Here is a 25,770-nt window from a genome sequence, read left to right on the forward strand (position 1 = left end):
AATGTACTTAATGCCACGGAACCGAGCGCTTAAATGTACTAAATGGCTAAATGTTCTCTCACCAGTAATGTTTGCGAACATGAACATAATCTGCGATCAGCGGAGCTGGTGTAGAAAGTCCATAGGCTTGGAAAAGTCTGGGAAGCCTTTTGGAATCTAGAAATGTTATGTTTATTTTACCACACTCACACAAAAGAGAGCAAACTGCTGTTCTTGACCAGAGTGATGACCCAGCAGTGGGGTGCGGTCATGGCCTGTGTCAGTCCCAAGTGACGAACAAGAATTTATAGATGCAGCTTGGGTTCCTAGTGCAGGTTTCTCCTAAGTGCCGGAGGGGGAAATGTGTCTTGGGCTGGCTGTGCAAGTTGGACAGGCCATTTCCCCATCTGGAACAAGAGGCTGGGATGGGGTGGCCTTCCAGGAACCTCCAGGGCTCCCTTGCACCCTCCGAGGGGACAGGCCATCGTGAGAAGAGAGGTCAGGCTCTAAACTCTCCTGGATTTGAACCGCAGACTGCCAGCTCCCAGGTTGGGTGGCCTTCATAGCATTCTTTAATTGTGTCACACCCACCATCTTTTTTTTTTAATGTTTTTATTTATTTTTGACACAGAGACAGAGCATGAGCAGGGGAGGGGCAGAGAGAGAGGGAGACACAGAATCCGAAGCAGGCTCCAGGCTCCGAGCTGTCAGCACAGAGCCCGATGCAGGGCTCGAACCCACGAACTAGGAGATCATGCCCTGGGCTGAAGTCGGACACTTAACCGACTGAGCCACCCAGGCACCCCAACACCCACCATCTTTAATAGGCTGTTTGTGAAGTTTAAGTGACAAAACATATGTGTAATGCTTAACATACATTTAGGTCTACAACCTAATAATTGCTTAAGAAGTATAATTCTCACTACTTAAAAAAAAAAAAAAGAAGAAACCTAGTGGCTCAAAACAATAGCAATCATTTTATTATCTCTGATGGTACCGGGAGTCGCCTGGGGTCAGCAAGGCCTTTCTCATTTGGGACTGCATTTGGGGGTGGCTGGGGTAGAAGTCACCATGAAGCCTTCCTCACTTACATGCATGATGGGTGATACTGGCTATCTGCTGGGACCTTGGCTGGGGTTGTCACCTGGACCGCTTATTCAGAGCCTCTTCATGCACGTGGCCTGGGCTCGCTCAGAGCATGGTAAGGTAGAGGTCTAAGAGAGCAACGTGGAAATGCATGGCATTTTTATGATCTAGCCTTGGTCCCCTCTGCCACCCTCTAGTGGTGAAGGCAGTTATATTGTAAGGAAAGTATGTGAGAGACACAGTGATAGCCATTGTAAAAACTTTTACTAGTGGTTCTTTTTTTCCTTCCTCTGTTTAAAAAAAAAAAATTTAAAAATGTTTATTTTTGAGAGAGAGACAGAGTGTGAGTGTAGGAGGGGCGGAGAGAGAGGGAGACACAGAATCTGAAGCAGGCTCCAGGCTCGGAGCTGTCAGCACAGAGCCCGACACAGGACTCAAATCCACAAACTGTGAGATCATGCCCTGAGACGAAGTCAGATGCTTAATGTGGGGCTCGAACCTGTGAACTGCGAGATCATGACCTGAGCCGAAGTCAGACGCTTAACCGACAGAGCCACCCTGGCGCCCCTCCTTCCTCTATTTTTAAGTCCCCTCATTCATGAAGTACTTGAAGAAGGCAGAGAACCGGTTGTTTTCCCAGATCGCAAATTGTCGCAAGGATGGCACTGGAGACCATTCCTGTCCTCTGTGTATTTCCGTGTGCCTGTGTCTTATCTGTCAGTGGTGGTGACATGTACATGAGAGGAGACCCCACAAATGGACAGAACAGCTTAGCGTTTCTGCAGCTGGAGCAAACAAAAGACCTTAGATACACGCACACCCTTCCATATGCTGAGACCAAGAGCTGCCGTGAATATTCTCCTGAAAATCATTGCAAAATAGTCTTCCCTCCAACATTCTTATTTACGATCAACATATTGGAATGAACATTTTCTTCCCCTCTCCTGTTCATCTTTCTGGATCTTCTGTAGATTTCTTTTGAGAAGAGAAGATCACGGTCCATATCGTGATGTTGTCTGGTGGATGAAATTTTCTAGATCATCTTCTTTAAAGGAAAGACGACAGAAACGTGATTCTGCTTTTTCAAATATAGCTGAAAATCAAAATAATTTTTCATCACCGATCCTAGTAATTTTCCCAACTCTGGTCACAAGATACACAGATTGAGAAAATAAAATCATGCCTTCCCAAAGAAAGCAAGCCAAGTTTTGCCGCCTCCTTAAAAAAAAGTACATCACCCACAAACCTGATGATATGGCAGATCCACAGCTTGAGTTGGCTCTGAGAAAATGCCATAGAAGATTCACCAAGTCACAGTGGTACCTACACATATCCAAACAATAGCTGATGGAAGTATTTGCTTGTGGTGTCATTAATACACTAACCAGTGGCACTCGATGCAGAGTTCTTCCCAGGTCAGGATGAACTTGGCATTGAACTGTTGGACGAACGAACACGACCATTTTTACTTCATAGTCAAGTAAAACACTGAGGGTCCTACTAGACATGACACGATGCAAAACCATAAGGAGTATTTACTTTTGAGGAGAAGTAGACCCTCTTTACTGCTGAAAGGAAACTGAGGACTGTCAGAATATTGTCGTGCTACTGCTGAGCCTTTAAAATTTTGTATATTTCTTAGTCACCCAAGTAATATATAAATACATTCCTTTTTGTTTTGTTTTTATATGTCTATTTTGAGAGAGAGACAGAGACAAAGAGAGACAGAAAGAGAATCCCAAGCAGGCTCCGCACTGTCAGCGCAGAGCCCGACACGGGGCTCGGACTCATGAACCCTGAGACCGTGACCTGAGCTGAAATCAAGAGTCAGATGCTTAACCGACTGAGCCACCCAGACACCCCAATATATAAATACATTCTTATACAAAGAATATAGACAGACAAGGCCAAAAGATTGCCTTCCTAGTTATTTCCCCAGTGTCCCTCTCCACCTGAGAGGCAACTTCTTGCTGTTATTTCTGGCCATTTACCGCTTCTACATCTACCTAAAAAACACGATTGCTTTGCTTTATTGTACATGGGTGGGACCATTCTGTATGTACTGCTTTGTACCTTGTTTATTTACACTTTATAATGTGTCCCAGAGATTGGTCTACTTTAGAGATTGCTCTGTTTAAGTGCCGGGGCTGTTCTCTAGAATTCCAGAACATGAACCATGGATCAGGCAGACCTTTACTGATGGACATTCACAGTGACCATCACTGATCGTGCTTTTTTGTGCACAAGTGTGAGAAGTTCTCTAGGATAGACATCTACAAGTTGAATTACTGTGATGAGACTGTATTTTTAGTTAATGTTGCCAAATTACCTTCCAAAAAACTGTGACAATTTACACCTCCAACCTACAGTATATAAATGTATCTGTTCTCAGTACCTTGCCAACAGCCTGAGTATATTTCATTGCATCTACCGACATATTAGTGACATTGGGCTTTTTCTATCCTTTTGCCCTTTGTCTTGCTTTTTGGTGAATCGCTTCTATGTCTGTTTCTTACTTGGGTTGTTGGACTCTCTTTCTCAAATTTCATCTTAGTCGATTACATGCTGTATATATTTAGAGGGCTTTCTAAACTTTTGGAAGGCAGGAATCATGCTTTATTCCTTTTTAAGGACCTGGGCGAAGTTATTTTTATGAAGTTTCCAAAATTAAAGACTGTTTTTGGGTAAGCCTCCACTACTCGTGAGCTTGCAAAGCCATGCGAGAAAAGTAGACGTAACATAGTCACTACTCTAAAAGTCAGTATCCTGGCGAGGACCAGAACTGTGCAGAAATACCTGGTCAGGAGATGAAACCAACCTAACACGTTTTCATGAGGAAATTGGCATGTCCTCTTTATTAGAAATTCAGACAGGAACGAGGGTAAAACCCCCAAAGCAAATGGTGTTCAAGGACAGACAGAGTTTGGTTTGCACCCTCAGGAAAGCTCGAGGTGAATGGACTGGCTGATGAAAGGGCTTTAAGTCCCCGTTGTTGAGAAAGCGCTGTTCCTGTAGGCTATGTCAGCGGAATTCTCCAGTAGTCGTCCCCTTCCACTGCTTACAAAGGTTTCTGTTGGACTGTGGACACCTCCTGGCTCAGTAGACCATCTTCACATGGCTGTGTGAGAGGCTGGTGGTATCCTCTGTTCCTGTGGACGGCCTACCTTCCTCTCTGTCTCCCCCAGGGCTCACTTCCTGCTCTCCTGACATCCCTAAGCTTCCAGAGGGCTTCCCTGGTCTTTCCAAACCAAGTCATTTTCTAGTCTAGTCCCACCAGCCATTGAAGATTATGTTCGTGCTCCCAAACACTGCTGGCGAGGGAACAGGTTGGTAGTCTTTCTGGAGGGCAATCTGGTATTATGTTTCAGAAATCTTAAAAACGGTCATGTTGTAGGAGCTGAGGATTTATTGTAAGGGCACAGTGCCACAGAGATCTATATTCCACTGGAGTGGGTAAGACGCCAATGATCGATCTCTCTGCAGTGGTGTTATTTTTTCTTTCTGTTTAGTCTTTACCTCAAACTACATTAGGAAGGAAAGCATACCAAAATGTTGATGAAGTTGGATACTAGGATTCCAACTTAGGGTGATTTTAAAAACAATGATGAATTTTGGCATTTCTCAAGCTTTTTTCAATGCCCATATGCACTTGCTTTTATGACTGGAAGGAAGAAGACTTATTGAAAACTATCAGCAAATAAATTCCTCATAGAAAAAAAAAGGCGGAGGGGAACGTTTAGATTAAAAAGGAGTTGGGAAACATCAGTGTGACTTATTTGGCTCATGATGTGAACAAACTGTAAAAAACAAAACAACAACAAAAACCATAAGACCATTAGGCTAGTGTGACCACTGAGTGAATATTTGTAATTATGAAATTATTAATTTTTTAGATATGAGATTGTAGTCTTGGTATTAAAAAGCTCATGGGGGAGCCTGGGTGGCTCAGTCAGTGGTTAAACGTCTGACTTTTGATTTCGGCTCAGGTCATGATCTCACGGTTCCTGAGATCAAGCCCCACGTCAGGCTCTGGGCTGACAATGTGGAGTCTGCTTGGGATTCTTGCTTTCCCTCTGTCTCTGCCCCTTTAAAACTTTAAAATAAACTTTAAAACTTTAAAATAAAAATTCATGACATGTATATAAGTATTTATGAATGAAATAATATGTGTAATACTTCTTTAAAATTATCTGGTGTAGGGAGCAGAGGGCGTCTACAGAAGAAACAGGTGGACTAAGAATAATTATTGAAGTTGGGTAATGAGCACTTAAGGACTATAAACTCCCTCTTTTTGCACATGCTTGCAAACGTGTGTAGTAAAACATTTGCAAAAGCCAGCAACAATGGATGTCACCCTTAGACCCCCTGGCGCACGGCAGGAATATGTAGGAGCGGCATCGGGGCAGAGGCCCGCACTTTGCAATTAGTCCGCGAAGCCGGTTTTGGTCTGTATCCCTCCTTGTCTCTGTCTCATTCCATCCGCTAGTCCGCTCAGATTTTTTCACCTCAAATTTGAAGCAGTTCAATCTCCCAATTCTCCCCCTTCTTGCTTCTGTCATGGGCTTAAAAGTGATTTCTCTGCCTTGGCCAAGAGCCCACTGGCCTGATCATCCTGTCCCCCCTCAGGTGTCGTAGGCAGCGCTGGTGGGGCGTAGGCCATGCCCGCTGGACTTGCTCCCTCAGCCCTGGAAGTGTGAGGTAGATGTCTGTCGTCAGGGAATGCTGGCAGGGGAGGGTGCAGAGCACCAGCTTTCTCTAGTTCCAGGTTGGTGTTCTGGTTAGTGCATGTTGGTGTTACCATTCAAAGGAGGATGCCAGCCTTCTGAAGGCGAGCATCGGTTCCCTGAAGATAAATATGGTGGCTATGTGTTGTTCCATCATCCATCCTTAAATGACTCCAGAAGTTCTCCTATGAATGTAAACTGATAATGGAAGTGAGCTGTATGTTTTCCTTATATATGCTTTCTTTCCTTAAAAAAAATTTTTTTTAATGTTTATTTTTGAGAGAGGGGGAGAGAGAGAGAGAGAGACAGACAGAGCATGAGCAGGGGAGGGGCAGAGAGAGAGAGAGAGAGAGAGAGATGCAGAATCCGAAGCAGGCTCCAGGCTCTGAGCTGTCAGCGCAGAGCCCAACATGGGGCTTGAACTCCCAAACCATGGGATCATGACCTGAGCTGAAGCTGGATGCTGAACTGACTGAACCACCCAGGTGCCCCTATAAGTTCTTTATATACATTGCATCCTAACCCTTTATTAGATCTGTCATTTGCAAATATCTTCTCCCATCTTGTAGGTTGCCATTTAATTTAGTTGATTGTTTCCTTCACTGTGCAGAAGCTTTTTTTTTTTTTTAATGTCTTTATCTCTGAAAGAGAGGGAGGGGAGGGACAGAGCACAAGTTGGGGAGGGGCAGAGAGAGAGGGAGACCCAGAATCCGAAGCAGGCTCCAAGCTCTGAGCTGTCAGCACAGAGCCCGATGCGGGGCTTGAACTCAAGAACTGTGAGATTACAACCTGAGCAGAAATCAAGAGTGAGATGCTTAACCGATTGAGCCACCCGGGCGCCCCATATTTAATTATAAATCATCTGTTCTCTTACATTTTTCTTCATCTGACTATAAAATGCATTAGGGGGAGATGTGAATGCAAGTGAAATGTACAGTTTTGGGTTCCCTAATGATTTCTTGTATTTTGGGAATGCTTGTAATTATTTTCTTTTTATAATTATTTAGAGAGAGAGAGAGCAGGGGAAGGGCAGCGAGAGAGGGAGACACAGAATCCGAAGCAGGCTCCAGGCTCTGAGCTGACAGCACAGAGCCTGATGCGGGGCTCAAACTCACAAACTGCGAGATCATGACCTAAGGTTGAAGTTGGACACTTAACCGACTGAGCCAACCAGGTGCCCCAATACGCTTTCTTTTCTGTTTCATTCCTATTTTAAAAAATCATGACCAATTGCAGCAGCCGGGTAGGCATGAGGAGGCGTGGGGCTGGCGGGGGAGTGAGTGTGCCTCTCACATCTTTTCTCTCACTTCTCAGGCTTTGATGAACATGCGTGTCACCAGCCATGTCAGCCTTGAACTTGTTTCCAAGGATCTATGTTGCTTCCTAAATATACTGAATTCTCCATTTATAAATACTCTCAAGTGGGACATCTTCATGCTACGTGCAGTGTCAGAGTGAGTTGGACCACGGCTTCCCCCAAGTGGGACGAAACTCCTGTGTAAGGTGGGGAGCCCTGCATGAAGGGTGCTCTGATCGACCCTAAGGGTGTCCGAGTCCCAGATGCTGGTCTCGTGGCTGCCTTGTTACCACTACCCTCAGGGGCGTATAGGGATCGTCCTGATCTAGTCTCTCCTAAAATACTTTCTCCAGAACATAGGTTAGTCTGACCATGTCATTCCCTGACCAAAATCCTTCAGGACTCTCCCCACCCCCTGGGCACACTTCAGACCCCCCAGCGTGGCCTGTGTGGCCTTCACTTTCACCTTCTCACCTCACACGGTGCATTTCCTTTATAGGACAGACCTCATTTCGTCTCACACAAGCTGCTGCCTCTACTTGAAGCCTCTCGCCCCTTTATTTGGTACGTAATACTTGCTGAACGAAGGGATACATAAATGGCTAAACTATATGTATCTTTCCAGAACTGGCTCCGGTGGTTTTCCCCAGCCTGTATGTGGGTGGGATGATTTACTTACACACTCCTGTAGCATTTCATACGTTTCCTGTTTTGTTAGCAATCTGCTTGCACTGTGGTGCTGGTATTTACCTGTTGTGTCTCAGCCCCACATCTGCCCTCCGCCCTTTGTTGGGGCTGGAAGTCTGCAAACTATAGTCCCTAGGCTCTATTTCGGGCCACATTCTTATGTCCTGCCAATAGAAAGCACAAGGGGGGAAGGGTGGGGGCGCCTGGGTGACTCAGTCAGTTAAGCATCTGACTCATGGTCTTGGTTCGGGTCATGATCTCACACTTCGTGAGTTCGAGCCCCCCGCGTCAGGCTCTGTGCTGACCGTGCGGAGCCTGCTTGGGATTCTCTCTCTTCCTCTCCCCCCTCTCTCTCACTCTCAAAAATGAATAAACTTAACTGAAAACAAAAAACACAACCGGGAGATCAGAAGGCAGGAGGAGGAGAGAATCTCCTGACCTCTGGCTCCAACGCCACAGGGGCCGCCAGCTCAGCTGGCGTTTGTCGTGGCTGCCTGTGCTGCCGCTCCAGTGGTAGCAGGTTGGAGCAGTTTCAGATGCCAGGAGCACCTTTCGGCAGCTCCACAGCTGCGGCACATCCAGAACTGACTGCGGCGGCCTCGCAGCAAGATGGCGGCTCACACCCTCTGGTGGAGCACAGCTGCCCAGAGATGCTGGAACCTTCTCCTCTCTGGGTGTCCCCCTGCCTCCCTTTTGCCTCTCCAGTCTCCCTCATTCTGCCCTTTGCTCTTCTAGCCTTTAGAGCATCTTTGTCCCATACTTGCCTGGGTTAAATTTCCTGTTGGAAACAGACCAGGAGAGTTTCTCTGAACCTGACCAGTTTCCCTCTGAGAGAAACTCTACTTAGTTTCTTGAGGGCAGGGACTGTCTTATTCATTTTTATTTAAATGCTTCTGCCCAGTATAGTACCTAGAACACTAGTCTGGCAAGTGAGGAGGTAGACTGTGGAAAATTCTTGGGGAACGTACGGTTCTTTTGGAAATTTATACAGGTTATTTAAATGTATTAAAAAATGTATTCACTTTAACACCTCCTCCTAAGCACAGCCACCTTCTCACTCTCAATCTGTGTGGTTTGCATGGGACTGACTCCCATCCAGTGGCTCCAAGTGTGCATATAAACCAGTTTATGCCAATCACTGTCCACAGAGAGAATGTTCTGGAACTGTTGGAAGAGGAACTCTCTGCTCTCTGAATCTCGGACTCAAAATGCATTTCGGGGGGGGGGGGGCGGGGGCAGAAACCTTAGCTCAAGTCTCCAGAGGTCAGTATGTCTCTTTCATTCAGGAACCTCACCATTTGTTAGTGAAAAAAAAAAAAAATGAAGTTTCCATTATTTTTGTGGCCGCAAAGAAAAATGATCTTGATAAAATCTTAGCTGTGGCTACTGCCCGTGACCAGGCTGCTGACGTTATTAAAGTCATTTTTCTATATTAAATGAATGTAAGAAGCACTTTGGGAAGAAAACTGGCGTCTGTTTCCAGCGATCTTGAAGGAGTACCCTAACCGTGTGAAAGGTGCAGCCTTGAATACAGGGTCATCTGCAGGTCAGGTGGCAGGGAATCAGAGGTAGTTCAGATAGGAGTGTGGTTGCTGTTGTGTAGTGAAGAAAGCCAGCGCAAAACCAAGCAGTAGTTTAGTTGCTTTGTGGGTCTTCCATATTGTGCATCCAACAGAGTGGTGCCCTCTGGGAAACAGTCTTCTTCGTCCTTCTTGGACGAGTGAGACCGAACCCTCCTTCCGCGGTCCGGCTCTGCCCCTGAATCTGCTTAGCAAGATGAAGGTGTTAGCAAGGGACAAGCCCTTACACTTGAACCAAGAAATATATGTGGAGAAACTACTGTGTGCAAAATACTTTGGTAGAACATTCTTCAGCTTTCACTCTTTATTTTAAGCCCGTGGCAGGATGGTAGGTTGGCAGAGAGGAAGAGAAAGTCCAGCATGAAAACGTAGAGCCTGGAGTGGGACAGTCACATGGCCCTGCTGACAACTTCGGATTCTGACACTTTCCTTTGGGTAAGGCATTTTACCTTTTTGGGTCTCAGGCTTTGTAAAATGAGGCTCATAGCACTTATCATATTACAACGATGATATGAGATCATCCATATGCCTGGAAGAGAGAAATGAATTGGAAGAAACCTATTTATGCCCTGATGGTACAGCCTAGAATAAAGGGTCATCTAAAGTCAGATAGAACACACACGCCCTGCGATCTCTGGTGCTGTTGTCTTCTTTTCCATCCACAGAGTATCAGTATCCTATTTATTAAGCCTTGAAACTGTGAAAAACATTTTAAATAGGCCCTGAGGGGTGGAGATATCTATGCACACATATACATGACACAGTCTTTGTCGACTTGAGCAGATGGACACTTTGATCACTATCATAGGCTATGCCAGAGAATCGTACAAGATGGTAGGTGAACACAGAAAGTGGAGAGGCAGGGGCGCCTGGGTGGCTCAGGTGCTTATAAGCGTCGGACTTCAGCTCAGGTCATGATCTCGCCGTCCGTGAGTTCAAGCCCCACGTCGGGCTCTGTGCTGCCAGCTAGAGCCTGGAGCCTGCTTCGGATTCTGTGTCTCCCTCTCTCTCTGCCCCTCCCCCACTCACGCTCTGTCTATCAAAAATATTTTAAAAATTAGAAAAGAAAGGGGCGAGGCAAACCCTGACTTATTTTGGACCTTGAAAAACCAGAGGTTCTGGAAAATGGCTCACTTTTAAGGAAAGTCCTCCATCATCAAAGAGTTCCAGCTCATGAGATGCTGTTCCCTTCATTGTAGGTGATAGATCTCTTTGACCTCCCAGTTCTAGGACCAATGTTCTTTTCTTCCAGTTTCCTTCTGCACCTTCCTCTTCTTCCTCCTCCACCTCCTTCTCCTTTTGTAACCTCTCCACGGCACAGAAAGGGTCATGCCCGATTCTCCGGACGATCTCAAAACCACAATGGCAATGTTGCTATACTTGACCACTTGACCAAAGCAGACAGAGATGCATGAAGACTGGCCCAGGATTAGGCTTCTATGTGTTAGGGGCTCACGTGTCCTTGGCTGTGTTACCTTCAGCTACTGGATTTGGGCCGAGTAGAGTGGAGCTGATACAGAGTCAGCTCTGTTTTCTCACCTGTCGGCAAACCTAGTTGAGTGTCTTTCATATAGAGCCCCCTTAGCTAGGCACTGAGGAGAGAACTAGAATTAAGCGGACAGTCCCTGCTACCTGGGGATTTGTGGTCTAATGGGAATCAAGCGGGTAATTAACTTCAAGAGTTCGCAAGTCTTTGGAGAAGTCCAGGTTGCCATGGAGGCACGTACTAGGGAAGCTAGACGTACGTGGAAAACAGAGACCACCACTCTGGGGAAGGGCTGTTGAAGCTGAAGGATGTGCAGGGATGAGCGAGGAGGCATCTGGCGACTCTCCTTTTCTACCTGCCATCACTTCCTCCTCCAGTATTAAGAAGTGGAGCCCAGATGCTATCCTTGCTCGTGGAGAGTGGCCCCCGCTCTTCAGCGGACACGACTCACAACTGAGAAAGGCAGAATGTGAGAAAGCAGTGCCAGCGCCAGCTCGCATAGTAGTGGGCCGCCCAAGCTCGCAGCCGGGCTCCTCTAGGCGGCCGTGGCTGCTTCTGGGTGTGCCAGTCTGTTTCCCTGGATCGTGCAAGGGGGGTCGATGGTGGGTGCCGCCTCCTCCAGGAAGTCCACCTTGTGTCCTCAGGCTGCGGGAGGCTCTTCTCTTCAGACTGGCCTCGTCAGAGTTCCTGCAGCCCAGGCACAATGCCGGCCTTCTTCTAATTCCACGTCCCTTGCACTAAATTCTCCATTTTGACCGAGCTTAGTTGAGTTGCGTTTCTCACACAACCAAGGGTCCTGACTGATGCAGGTATGTTAACGTTTGGAGGGGCTGAAAGTACGTATCTTGAACCTAAATCTTAGCACAAGCCTTTGTAAAAATTGAAGCTAGAAAGAATCTTAAAAGAAGCTACTTACATCAAAATGAACTTCATATTAATGTGATGTCATCTACAAATATTTTATTAAGTTCTTAAAAGCACCTCTTCTAGATTTTTGGAATTCAGAATGTATGTTCTTATGTCCTTATACACTATTTAAAAAAAAAAATTTTTTTTTAATTTGAGACAGAGAGCAAGGGAGGGAGGGGCAGAGAGAGAGGGAAACAATCTCAAGCAGGCTCCGCACTGTTAGCAGAGAGCCTGATGCGGGGCTCAGACTCACAAACCGTGAGATCATGACTGGAGCTGAAGTCAAGAGTCAGACCCTTAACCAACTGAGCCACCCTGGCGCCCCTACACTGTTGAGACAATTCCTGTTATACTTTCACCCGTACATTTTGGCGGAGAAGCCGGGCACCAAGCAGTCAGAGAGGAAGTGTGATCATAAGTAACACCTGGAGGAATGAGAAAGCCCTAGGACATTCTGAAAAGGGGCCCGGCATGTGAGTGGGCTCAGGGAGCATGCCCAGTGTTTTGAGAGGCGCAGGCAGTGGTCTCCTGGACGGAGACCAGCAGTGTGTTTCTGCGGAGACCAGCCCCTTTATGGAAGGAGGGATTAGTACATTGCATCCGTCAGCTAGCACAATACCACAGGTTGGACAGCTTAACCAACAGAAGTGTCTTTTCTTCATAGTTCTGGAGGCTAGCGGTCTAAGACCAAGGTGTCAGCGGGTTTAGTTTCTTGAGGCCTCTCCTTTAGTTCAGATGGCTGCCTTCCCACTGGACCCTACATGGTCTCTCCTTTGTGACTGTGTCCAAATTTCCTCTTCTTCTAGGGACACCAGTCACCTGGGATTACAGCCCACACCCTAGGACTTCATTTTACCTTAATTACCTCTTCAAAGGCCTCTTTCTGAGTCTAGTCCTATTCTGAGGTGGAGGGGGGGACTTCCAACACAGAACTTTTAAGGGGACACGACTTGGCCCATAACACGTGTGGAAACGTAGTCATGCTCCTTTTAGGTTTAGGAAAATGCCCCCAGGCACATAAGTAAAAGCAATGTTGGCAGCTCTACAAGAATTGGCATGATTACGAGCCAAAGATCTACGTTTGTCTGGCAAAAAAACGAAAAGAAGCTGTAACGTGGTCAGATGGGAGACAAGTGGGTCTTGCCTGGCAGGGGGGATGGGAGTGAGGACCCTGTAGTGGCACCGAATTAATGAGCCAGCCAAAGACGTGGGTATTCAGACGCACGACAGATGGGCATTGGATCTGAGTATAAAAATAACAGCATGTGAGAGTAACCGATTAAATGTGCTGTTTCTAGAGGGATTTGGCTATGCTTAGAGGGGACAGGGGCTTAGAATCGGCTACTATAATGGGCAGCCCAGAGGCGAGCCCATGGGTCTGACTGGTGGTCAGCAGCCTTGGCTGGAACCTGGCCCACCTGCAGGAAGTGGCCCTCCGAGGGGGCACGTGCCTCCATTGCTGGACATCTCAGAGATTAGAAAGTTCTTGAGTTTACATCTTTAAAAAAATTTTTTTAACGTTTATTATTTTTTGGAGAGAGTGTGCAAGTGGGGGAGGGGCAGAAAGAGAGACACAGAATCAGAAGCAGGCTTCAGGCTCTGAGCTGACAGGGGGCTCGAGCTCACCAACAGCGAGTTCATGACCTGAGCCAAAGTTGGATGCTTATCTGACTGAGCCACCCCGGTGCCTCAACACTTTTTTTTTTTTTCTTTTAAACATAATCCCTGGTCTTTTTTTTTTTTTTTTAAGTTTATTTATTTTGAGAGACAGAGACAGCATGAGTGAGGGAGGGATGGAGAGGGAGAGAGAGAATCCCAAGCAGGCTCCGTGCTGCCAGTGTGGAGCCCAGTGTGGGGCTTGATCCCAGGTGATTGTGACCTGAGCCGAAGCCGAGAGTTGGACACTTAACCGAGACACCTAGTTGCCCCAATACAGTTTTGTTGTTGTTGTTAGAATGAGCGGGGGAGAGGGGTAGAGAGACAGAATCTTGAGTAGGCTAAACACTCAGCACGGAGCCTCACATGGAGCTTGATCCCACGACCCTGGCATCACGACCTGAGCCCAAATCGAGAGTTGGACGCTCAACTGACTGAGCCACCCAGGCACCTGCACTCAAACCTCAGCGGTTGGACTTCTAAAGCAACAGAAGCATATCTCCTCTTCCCCTTCGTACGTGACCTACTTCTAAACCTTGCAACACCCCTCAGTTTTCATGTGTTTGAAGCAATGTGCTATCCAGTTCCTTTGCTTGTTTCTTAAGTGGTAGGATTTCAAATTCTGTCCTCTCCACTTTGTCAAAACGTCTGCTAAAACAGGTCCCCAGCAAAATGCTCTCACATGTGGAACGGATGCTGCTTCCCGTGAACAGGACCGACAGTCCACCAGAAGTTTGCATTTGTTTTTTTTTGTTTGTTTTTTTTAGTAGTCACTGATGTTCTGTATTAGTGGTCAAGCAGCAGAAACCTGGGTTAATTTTGGAAAAATGCAAGCTAATGATTGGTAAGCACTTGCTGTATTAATTATCTAATGCCGTACAACGAATTCCCCCCAAGTTTAGCCACTGAAACCAACATTCATCACCTCCGTTTCTCAGGATCAGGAATCTAAGAGTGGCTTGTGGGGGTGGCTCCAGCTGAGGGTCTTTCCGGAGTCTGTGGTCAAGATGTTGGCTGGGGCTGCAGACTCGGATCTGGCACGGGAGAGTCACTTCCGAGCTCCCTCGGAAGCTGCTGGCAGGGGCTTTGGCTCCTCGCCACGGGGCCTGTCCTCATGGCACGGCTTCCTCCAGGGTGAATGATGCCGGGCCTCAGTGTCTTTTATGACCTCATCTCGGAAGTGATGTACCGTCAATTCTGCCACACTCTATTGGCCACAGACCAGCCCTGGTAGAGGGTGGGGATAACGGGGGCCACCCCAGAGGCTGACCTTCATGTAGCATTCGCTACAGGCTGGTTCCTTTTTCCGGTGCTGGTACCAGCCGAGCCCTCTCCATGCGGCATCTCATTTAAGGCATTCCACATCCTCCAGAAGAGGTGCGGCGATCACCCCGTTTTACATTTGAGGCAACGGAGGCTCGGAAGTGCTAACTGATTCAACTCGTTTCTTAGTGACAAGAGCGTGGATTAAAATGTAGGCTGACCTTCAAGAGTGAAATGCTCCTGCTTTTTACCCACGGTCTCTATTTGGACTCCTAACCAGGTCTTTTCCTAACCCATCTTTGTACAGATAATTTTTCTGAGTATAACTGAAGAATTTTGCATTTCACCTGTATTAAGTTTTACATGCTTATTCAGTATTACAGGGACACTTTCATTCTTAATTCTTTTATTTTTTTTTCAGTTTTTAAAATTTTCACTGATTTTGAAAGAGACACGAAGAACAAGCAGGGGAAGGGCAGAGAGAGAGAAAGAGGGAGCGAGCGAGCGAGGGAGGGAGACAGAAACCCAAGCAGGCTCCATACTGTCAGCACAGAGCCCGATGTGGGGCCTGAACTCAAGAACCGTGAGAGCACAACCTGAGCCGACATCAAGAGTCGGGCACTTAGCCAACTGAGCCGCCATCACGTCCCCATTCTTATTCTATCATTTGTGAATTCCTTCGGCCATCCTTGCACCATCCACAGACCCCATCTACATGTAAGACAACCATGAAGAGATCAGCATGCACAGATGTGCCTACAAAACTGGATAAATATTAGGATCAGAATAAAAGCCCGGCGACAACACGTATGTAGTTTCTGAAGTAAAATTATCTACAAAATTGAAGTTTAATTTTGCTCTCCATAGCCACGTCTTGTCGATACGGACCCGAATATGTAACTCAGTTGTAAGTGAAGTCACCCAGTCCGTCCTTTCACGTTTATATAAAATTGGCTCAGGGCCTTCATCTGTTTCCCTTTAGGAAGACCAGCCTTTGCTCCCCCAGCATGCCAGCAAATCCGGGGTTTTTATGTTTTTGTTGTCGCACGCGGGTCTGAACTCCTGTTCTCAGTCAACTCCGACTGTTGCCTCCTGTGGGTGTTCTGCTCCCTCTGCTGTTCAGGGTCCTGGATGTAGAACCCAGCTCCTCAGTTTCCCCTAGAACCTACTCACAGATGACCCTATTTATACACCAGACCTTACTGAACACGCAGCGGGGGGGTAGGAGGGTTCGGCATCAAGGCAACATACAGTTGAACAGTCTTTTCTAAGATGTTTACTTTTGGGAAGGAGAGCGAGCAGGGGAGGGGCAGAGAGAGGGGGTCAGAGGATCTGAGGCGGGCTCTGTGCTGACAGCAGAGAGCTGGATGCAGGGCTCGAACTCCCGAACTGGGAGATCGTGACCTGAGACGAAGTCAGAAGCATAACTGAGCCACCCAGGCGCCCCTGGTCTTGTCTTAAATCCCTTTGATTATCCCAGTTGCTTGTTCCCCTTCCCTAAAATCCTCACCTCTCAGTGCCCCTCCCTTAGAAAGCAGAGCATCTCAGCTCTTGGCCCCAGACAGAGCTCTGCTTTTATTATGTAAAAGTGTGCAGCCAGGAACCTGCAGAGGTTCTCAAGTGTTGATGCTTCCTCTTGCCCCCTTGAGCCTCTGTCACTTGGCCCATCAGTCTCTGTAAGTGCAGGCGAGGAGAAAGGTTTATGTTTTCAGCGGTATGGCCCCTCCAATTGCCTTTAGAAGACAGAACCTGTTGTCAGCATTGGCTTTTAAGCAGCATCGTTTTCTTCAACTCTGTCACACGTAGTGTTGAGCCAGTAGTACTAGGCGTCAAAAGAAGGGTGACAGGCTTCTTAGGTTGCCAGGGACTGTCACGTTGGCTTGCGGTGGTTTGTAATAGCACCCCCTCACATTCTCAAAATGCCGTGCTTGGAGTCATGAATTACATGATCATTACAGTCGAGGAGCAGTTGATGAATTTTGAAAAGCTCTCGTTGATGTGTGAACATCAAAGAAAAGAGGGAATTGAGGCTACTTGGAATAATTGGGGCAAGAAGCTAGATTCATTTTGGAAAAAATGCTTTAGCCTAACTCATTTGAATACGTTGACCTGTGGTGACCTGACCTAGTCAGGCACTTATAATGCTGGGACCAAGGACCTTCCTAATGTCTTTGTTTTTTGACAGTGAATAGAATGGTTTATTTTTCAAAAATCACAGCACAAAGAGGGGACTCTGGAAAGCAGATGTATCCATGTTGCCATTAGGTATCCAGAAGGAGAAAGCACAGGAACTGCCCAAGGAGGCCTCTTCTCTTCTTTGTGCCATAATATCACCAACACTCCTTCCAGAGGAAAGAACCCCACGCCCAGCAGGAGAATGAGGTCTTTGTTCAGTCCAGTAAGGGACATTTACTGAATGGCCTGTCTGTAGCATGCATTTGGTGACGAACAATTCATGTATAGGTATGTATCACAAATACCATTGTCTTGCTTCTGCCAGGGCCGTGGGAGGTTGGAGTGCAGACTGCTTTAGGTGGGGGGCAGACTACGTTGGGGAGGACCTGGACCTGGGGAGACATTAAGTTAGACTCTGAAGCTATATGGGATCTAAACTGAGGAGTTGGAAGAGGGGAACCGAATACGTGGAAAAACGTACTATAGAGAGTGAGAGAGTGTTAGCACTGGGAATAGCAAAATGTCTGGGAACTTGACTGGATCAGTCTGGAAGGGAGATTCATGCAGAAACTGAGTGCAGGATAAATCAGAAGTGTGGGTACTGCAGGCAGGAACACCAAGAAGGGATTGGTTCTGATCCATCTAGAGGCTTGATGATAGGAATCTGGGTCAAGACCATGGCAGTGAGCATGGAAGAGAGAGGGAGATGGGGAGAAAAGATGGCGGACTGGATGGGGAGACACAGGAGGAAGGGCACTCAAAGAAGGATTTTAGCACTTGAGAATAAATCATACCGACTGTGGAAGAATGGAGACAAAGGAGACTTGTTGATGGTGGCTGTGAAGACCCCAAAAGGGAGGAAGAGACAGTGGGTCTCTGGATGAGCACATCTACCACATTTACAAGTCCTGTCCCTCATGTCACAGGATGCTGGAAGGTGTACGTTTCTCGACCTTGAACAAGGGAGAAAGGCTGGACTTCCATTCAGCAGACATTGTCAGGTGCTTGGGTGCCCCTCTACCAGGGGAGAGGGGAACACGGTATGTTCCTTGTTCCTGGTTCCCAGTCCACTGTAGAGGCAGACATATTTTAAGTTCTTATTAATTCACAGAGCCAACAGCCTGCAGGCCCCTCAGCCTTTGGGTACCATCACAATACATAACGTGGCAGCCAGTTCCACTGCGCCTGTAGGAAGCACTCAACCAGACTGGGGGAGAGCCCGAGGAGACCGGTCCCGAGAGAAGAGAGCTGAGTGGCAAGGGCCACCTTGCTCTGAGCCCCACACTGCGGTCTCAGCAAAGATGGACTCAGCAGATAGCTATGTGAGGGTCCCCACCTCCTGTTTCCTCTGAGAAGCAGCCAGCCTTACAAACCAACACGTACCCTGTCCCTGCACACCTACCACGCACACTCTTGGCAACGGCAAGGAGGCAACAGACGGATACCAACTCGGTTGACCAGACTGAATTTCCCAGGTACCAGGGCCACGAGGCAGACAGAGGCTTGGTGGTCAGGAGCAGCAGGGGCAGTACGAGAAGCGGGGACCAGGGACAGGCTGGGACTGCAGAGATCTGGGAGATGCCCGCGGCAGATGCAGGGGAGAGCAGGTTGTGGGGATGGTGGCCTTCCAACCAGCGCCAATGTGGACAGAGGCCAACTGACGAGATGCCTTCTTCTCATGGATACTGGACGCACTGAGATGATCCCTGCCGCCACCACAGAAGAAGAAGGCATCCCTAAACTACAGCAAAGGCCGATTTATCTGAGTCTACCATGAACTCAGATGAACTTCACACCACAAGGTAGACTATGGATTCTAGAAGACTGATTGATTTTAATGTTTTTTCATTTTGGAGAGAGAGACTGAGCACGAGCAGGGGAGGGGCACGGAGAGAGAGGAAGACACAGAATCCAAAGCAGGCTCCAGGCTCTGAGCGGTCAGCATAGAGCCGGACGCAGGGCTCGAGCCCAAGTTGGATGCTTAACTGACTGAGCCACCCAGGCACCCCCTCGAGAGAGGATTTAAATGTTACTCTTTTGCAGACCTGAGTCTGTGCACATGGACCGCTGCAGTGTGGTATGCCAGAAGCAGACGGAGCCCGGGTGCCTTCTAGGACAGGTGAGCCATCTGAGGAGGCCAGGGTGGGTGAGGAGTCAGTCACACTGAGCCCCGGGACTGTCGGCTAAAGGAGAGCAATGGGAAAGCAAGGGGAACCGAGCTCGGGGACCAAACCTGAAGTCCCTTCACATCCGGGGCACTGGGATTCCTGAGGGTTCAAAGAGAAGCGACATGACCCCATTTTCATTTAGAATCACCATTCTGGGTCTGTGTAAAGAAAGGCCGGGCATTGGCGAACTCTGGGATCCCTGCTTCTGGAAGCCACGTTTTTCATTCTCTCTCCTATCGTACCTGTGTCCCTAACATCACACTGATTCGAATCACTCCGACAGGAGGTGTAGGAGGAAAGGCATTTCTTTCCAGATTTTATAAAGTGACGATCAGCGGCAAGCCCAGGATGGGTGTCTGGGAAGTCAGTTACTGCTTAGTATCGAAATTGGCGGAGTTTCAATAGCCTGAGTCTTGGTTAGAGAAGCCAGAATAAACTGGCGTGGTATTTAGCACATACAAAGGTTTCCTACACAGACGTGCACACATGATCCTTATTCAGTGTTGACTGAGCATGAAAAGAAACTGAGAAATGTGCCTACTTTTATTTACACAGTTTACTTAAAAGCGGTGGTTCACATGCTCTGTGTCGCCTGTCCTCTGACGGAGGTTGGGCTGGGGGTGCCCTGGGCAGCCCAGTTCTGTGGGGGGGCTTTGTGACGTGTTCCTGTACGCCCTCCCTGCATCTGCTTCCTCTGTCCTCTCGATGATTCAGTAAGCCACTGGCTACTTTATAACAAATTCCCTTCTAGGACTGGAGAGGATTTTGTTTTCTATGTGCTGACCACCACAGGTCAAATGCATACTTTAAAAAAAAAAAAATCAAATACACAGCGGTTAAGATCACGGCCTCTGAAGGCCGCCTGCCTGCTACCTGACCTGAGACAGATGTATTCGGCCTTACGGGCTCTGGCTTCCTCTCTGTTAGATAACAAGGTTGGTGGCGGGGGGGGGGGGGGGTCCTGTTTCGGAGTTGGGACGAAGAATACAAATGGTGCTTGCAACAACGCCCGACCCACAGTAATTGCTCGAATGCTTGTTTTTAGAATATGAAAATATATAGGTTAAGATTATAACCACCAAGTTAAAAATTTGTCAGGGCGCCTGATGGCTCCGTCGATAAAGCATCCAACCCTGGTTTCAGCTCAGGTCGTGATCTCGTGGTTTCGTGAGTTCAAGCCCGGGGCGGCGGGGGGGGGGGGGGGGCTCTGTGCTCACAATGTGGAGCCTGCTTGGGATTCTCTCGCCCCCTCTCTGAGCCCCTCTCACCTACTTGTGCTGCCTTCTCTCTCTCAAACTTAAAAAAAAAAATTGTTGAGAACTTTTCATTTTTAAACTAGTATAAAAATCCTTTTGACTAGAAGAAGAAAACAGGCTCTCACCAGAGAACCTTGAACTTGGCTGTTTCACCCTCAGAGTGGCTTTCTGTACAGGGGTGGGAGGGAACATGCATTTTGCAGCCACGCCCCTCTTCCCCAAAGTAAGTGCAGCAGCTTTGCTTTTTACGTGTGCTTACAAATTGGCTTTACTTGTGAGTTTTTTGGTGAAATAAGGATTTCTCTGGTTAGAACACAAGGAAAACCAGCAGAAACTGGAACAAGGGAATGGGATACGGAGGGGTGCTGAGGACTTTCTAGTTTGGGATCTGTAGGAGTAACAGGAAAAGCCTGATGTCCGCTGGAGAATGTTGGGGCTCTGCTGCGGAGACCTACCATGCATTTCCTCTGAATTTGGCCCTCTGCCCCGATTTCTTACAGGGAGCCATGCCCTGGAGCTCGGCAGTCACCTCTGCAACCGTGATGATGTCTCCCTGTTTCAGTTGCTCGACAGGATACTGTGGGATGTGGTATGTTCTTCCTGGGGGGGGGGGGGGGGTGCCTTATGCATGAAACGAGGTGCTGCCGGTGGGAAGGCGCTCAGTACGCATGAGCATCCCGCCCACTCCCCAAAAAATAAAGCAGAGAGCTGCATTTATTCGTGTCTGTGGGACTAAGTGTGGTGACGGCATGTGTTTTCCACCCATGGCAGGAGGTCGGCACAACATAGCCCAGGATGGATGAAGCCAACCGCTGCAAGATGGTCACAAGTTCGGATCCTGTCCCTGCATCCTCCACTCTGCGTTCCCCGAGGGCTGACAAGACTGCAGTGTCAGGCCCAGGCCCCGCCACTGGGTGGTCCCATTTCTCCTGAGACTCCCTCTCAGACTCTCTAACATCCCTTCCCTCCTCCCAGCTGGCAGGACCCAACCATGACCCTTCACACCTCACTGAGGTGAGCCAGAATTCGCTACAAGGAGTCTTTTGTAAGAGCGAACATTTATTCAGTCAACAAACATGGGCTGTCTGCCAGGGCCAGACACGGCTGGTCGTCAGGACACAGAGAACACGTGATCAGTCAACGTGAAACAGCATGACGTCAGCCTGCGCCTGGTATTCCCAGATGTCCTTGACTAAGTGACAATTTACACAGTGTTTCATTAGATGCCTATTAAGAAGAGAAGCACAGCTGATGCCATAAACCGAAGCTACCCCCAGAATGGGAGGGCTGATTAAGCAGAGGCCGTGGAAACAGGTCCAAGTTGCCGGGCAGGTCCTGGAGCTGCGCCCAGGCAGCGGGGACGGCTCTCGGCAGTGCACTCGACGGCCGGAAAGCCTCGCTAGGGTCCAGAACCTCACTTCCACCCCGCTCTTCTCTTCTGTTCCTAAAGAACGAACCCAGCCAACGACCGAGTGTGGAGTGTGAGCCCCAGGCAGGGACAGGGGGGAACCCTAACGTCACCTGCAGAGAGAAGCCCCGAGCAGGCAGGCAAAGATGAACACACCTCTTCTGAGTGTGACCTAAACACGCTGATCTCTGAACAGCGTTGGTGTCCACGAACGCTGCCACTGTTGCAAAAACAGTCTTGGAGAGCACGGGGAGGAGGGGTGACCAGCCGAACCGGGCTATTTCTTCAACTCCAAGATGGCACTTCCTGGTCCGCGGTGCTTGGCGCTGCAGATGTTGCAGAACTGTGCGGGCGAATTCTAGAAACGTAATTACAAGACACGGGTTTTAAAAAAGCTTTTTTGGCTGCCTGGGTCATGATCTCACGGTCCGTGAGTTCGAGCCCCGCATCGGGCTCTGTGCTGACAGCTCAGAGCCTGGAGCCTGCTTCAGTTTCTGTCTCCCTCTCTCTGCCCCTCCCCTGTGTGCTTGCTCTCTCTCAAAAATAACCATTAAAAAAATAAAAATTCTTTCTATTCTCATATTCAGAAATCTTATGGGAACATTGGTCAGGGGGTGGGGAGGAAGCTAGGAAATGTCCCTCCATTTCCTGGAGATTTTTGCTGGGTCACAGAGGGTTCTGTGAGACTCCAAGAACCCCCCCACAGCAGAACAAGTCTAATGTGACCAGGGGGCACATGGGGGACATGACTTGATACTGAAAATAGCAGTGTCACGATATGGAAATCGGGCTGAAAAAGTGAACACTAGAAAATGGTTTTCACTGTATCTCACAGCTGTATGGCTTGACCCTCATCAATTGTACCTACATGAATCCACTCGATTTTGGGTTTAGCACAGTAATCCCCCTTTATCCATGGGGGTATGTCCCAAGACCCCCGGGGGATGCCTGAAACCACAGTACCAAACCCTAAATACACTGTTTCTTCTGTACATCCCTACCTAGGATAAATTAGGCACAAGATTGATAACTAATAAAACAGACAATGATAACAATACACTGCAATGAAAGTTACGTGAACGCGGTTTACCTTGTACTGTACTCACCCCTCTTCCCATGAGGAGGAGGAGGAGGAAATGCCTGCCTGAGGAGGTGAAGTGAGGGACGAAACAGGCATTGTGTAGACTACTACTGACCTGGCTGTTCGTCAGGAAGACAACCGCCTGCTTCCAGACCGCGGGTGACCACAACCACGGAGAAGGGGGCACTACTGGGTAGTATACTAAGCGTCTTTACCCTTGAGGAATAAAGTCATTTTCTCGTGGGATCTAGAACGAATTCTGAGAAGCCACAGAGCCACGGGATGACACATTAGACTTGGGACTTCCCACTCACCATGCTGGGCACGGGCAGGCACTCCTTGTGGAACATGTGGCGGCAGTGGAAGGCCACCACGCTGAAGGACTTAGCGGCATCTGGGGGGGGCACAGGGCAGAAAAGAGAGAAGAACCCAATGAAACAGGCAGATCGGGAACTGTGGGAACCGCTCCCGACTGCAAGTCCAGCTGTGGTTCAACGTTCCAGCAGGAAGCCGCCGTAGGAGGACCGCACGGTCACAGAGGCATCCCCGAGGGGTGCTGGGAGCAAACGCACAGCAGCTACCACAACCGAGCTGCTCTGAGTCAAGGTCACAGACCTCCACGTCAGTTACGCCTACAAACCGGGGACTGCTTCCCAGCGAATGCAACCACGTTTATTTTAAAAGTTAGGAGGAAACTGGGTGGCTCATTCGGTTAAGTGTCCAGCTCTAGATTTCGGCTCAGGACATGATCTCATGGTTTGTGACACTGAGCATCGCATCAGGCCCTGTGCTGACAGCACAGGGCCTGCTTGGGTTTCTCTCTCCGCCCCTCCCCCATTCTAAGACTTAAAACAAATTAGGATGTGTATCCCCTCTTCCCTTCCCTGTGCCCTCACACACACTATACACACCATATCCCTCAGTCCATTCCGTGGCTTTAGAAAAATCCTGCCAGTTCACCTACTGCCTTGGCCAGGACCACTCAGTGACTTGGGGGCAGAGCAGGGTGACAATCCTAGGCTGTGACCTTGCACCGTGCTGCGAGCACTTCTGCAGAATTTAATTACACACCGCGGGTGCACTGGTCTGCAGGTCTGTTAAAGCACGGCCTAAAAACACTGTGAAAGCTCACTTTTCCTGCGTCCGCTGCGGTTTTTAACATGAGCACTTCAAACCCATTTCCTCTAGAAAAGACCCTGGGGGGAACAGACTTCTCATGTTGCTGTTAGATTATCCCTTAAAGCTAAGTAAACCCTGCAGCAGCTAGCTCTCTTGGTACTTCTGTGTGCTGAATTTGTATCAAAGGAGCACTTTTTTTTGCATCCCGACAGCTATGCTTTAATTGCTATTTTCAAATTCTGGAATTTCCTCTTCTGTCCTATCCTTACGTAAGGCGCTCCGATTACACACGACGATATATATATTATATCTACCAACTATAAATAAACACGTGCTTGTGTTCTGAGGAGGCGGCACATAGTAGGTTTCCGTCGAAATCGGGGATAACTTAGGGGCCCATAATCACAGAGCAGAGAAAAAGTTTAAAGAAAAGGGAAGTACAATTTTTTTCCTAGATACACATGATTCTTATTCCTTGGAATTTAAACATGTTGATGGTAGTTTTTCCATTCTATTTTACTCTAAAGCCATGATTCTCAAAGAATGGCTCCCGAAGAAGCATCTATGTCACCCGGGAATGTGTTGGAAATGCAAATTCTTGGGTCCTGCTCGGGAACTACTGCCTCTGCACGTGTTGGGGGGGTACCAGCACTCTGGGCTTCCCGAGCCTTCCAGGTAATGCGGGCTCACTCTAGGATGAGCGCCTCAGCTTTACAAAATGGTGGTGCCGGCCTGCAACTGGGTAGGGTTGTGGGCTGAAATTCTGTACACAGATTATTCCAGAAGTTATAGATTAGCTAACGTCAAAATTTTAATTCTGGGGCGCCTGGGTGGCTCAGTGGGTTAAATGCCCGACTTCAGCTCAGGTCATGATCTCACAGCTCGTGAGTTCGAGCCTGGTGTTGGGGCTCTGTGCTCATAGCTCAGAGCCTGGAGCCTGCTTCGGATTCTGTGTCTCCCTCTCTCTCTCTCTCTGCCCCTCCCCCACGTGAACACACACACACACACACACACACACACACACACACTCTCTCTCTCTCTCAAAAATATACAAAATTTAAAAAAATTAATTCTCCTCATAAACACATATTTGGGGGATCTCCGCCCGCCAACCATCTTACCTGACGGAAGAATAGGGGAAAGGCACGACTCACAGATGTTTTCCTCTGCAAGGAAACACACACATTTGGGATTAGACAGCCTTTCTGTTTGCTCTGTCTCTTCTGAAAGCAAGGCCTATGGTTCCAATAGGATTATTTCAATGATACCCACCATCGACCAGAATGCCTTTCATTTGAGTCCGGTGCATCCTCTTCAGTAAGGACAAAGAGTCGGCTACGAGAATCTTCTTGCAGCCTTCACGAAGCAGGATCTAATGCATTCGTTGTAAAACAAAACAAAACAAAACGAAACCCGCATCTTTAGAAGACTCAAATATGGGGGAGAACCCTCTTACTGGGGATTCAGAAAATTGGTGTTTGAAGCTGCCCGAGGAAGCACTCACTGCTTGCCGGCCCTCAGTACACTCTTCCCTCCAAACCTGTCAGACCAACCTTTCCAGCCTCCGTGCAGTCACAACTGCACTTAATGTATGGCCGTTCCTGTAGCGCTTGTGAAATGACATACGGATGTAAAAGTCTGGCAAGGAAGGCTGTATTAATGAACCCTGACGTTATCTTACAAGGCTTCCTAACTCAGACTCTGCCTGGCAGTTCTGCCCCTCTGTGACCTGCTCATTCCAGGATGGAAAACCAGCTATTCCAGAATGTTCCATTTGATAACTCCGTCTATCTACTGCACTGATCTATACGGGGTCCATATCACAGACAAGGAACAGGGCACAGAGCAGCTAAGCAGACAGGATCTCTGTCTTAACCCCCCTCCTGGCCGCAATCC

General features: G+C 48.2%; 1 protein-coding gene and 1 long non-coding RNA gene across 8 annotated transcripts in view; one reads left to right on the plus strand and one right to left on the minus strand.

Annotated features, from left to right (window-relative positions):
• The window catches only part of LOC128314819 (uncharacterized), a 100,961-nt gene extending 79,707 nt beyond the window's left edge, over window positions 1-21,254 (plus strand). Inside the window, exons 3-9 of one of the 5 annotated variants that reach the window (XR_008296914.1) lie at window positions 7,104-7,650; window positions 9,678-9,788; window positions 15,089-15,474; window positions 16,853-18,644; window positions 18,886-18,961; window positions 20,767-20,855; window positions 21,038-21,254. This is a non-coding gene — a long non-coding RNA (uncharacterized LOC128314819). The remainder of the gene's footprint in view (window positions 1-7,103; window positions 7,651-9,677; window positions 9,789-15,088; window positions 15,475-16,852; window positions 18,645-18,885; window positions 18,962-20,766; window positions 20,856-21,037) is intronic. The other 4 variants (XR_008296912.1, XR_008296911.1, XR_008296913.1 and 1 more) reach the window with 4 other exon arrangements.
• A 51-nt stretch (window positions 21,255-21,305) lies between these two features.
• VPS41 (VPS41 subunit of HOPS complex) overlaps window positions 21,306-25,770 on the minus strand; it is a 183,462-nt gene continuing 178,997 nt past the window's right edge. For all 3 annotated transcript variants that reach the window (XM_053218649.1, XM_015071615.3, XM_015071625.3), the window contains 4 exons: window positions 25,147-25,246; window positions 24,996-25,040; window positions 23,070-23,149; window positions 21,306-22,032 (listed from right to left, as the gene is read on the minus strand). In XM_053218649.1, the coding sequence (XP_053074624.1) occupies window positions 21,952-22,032; window positions 23,070-23,149; window positions 24,996-25,040; window positions 25,147-25,246 (306 nt within the window). In that variant the 3' untranslated portion in view covers window positions 21,306-21,951. The remainder of the gene's footprint in view (window positions 22,033-23,069; window positions 23,150-24,995; window positions 25,041-25,146; window positions 25,247-25,770) is intronic.

This window comes from Acinonyx jubatus, chromosome A2, assembly GCF_027475565.1.
Source record: "Acinonyx jubatus isolate Ajub_Pintada_27869175 chromosome A2, VMU_Ajub_asm_v1.0, whole genome shotgun sequence".
Taxonomy (NCBI): domain Eukaryota; kingdom Metazoa; phylum Chordata; class Mammalia; order Carnivora; family Felidae; genus Acinonyx; species Acinonyx jubatus.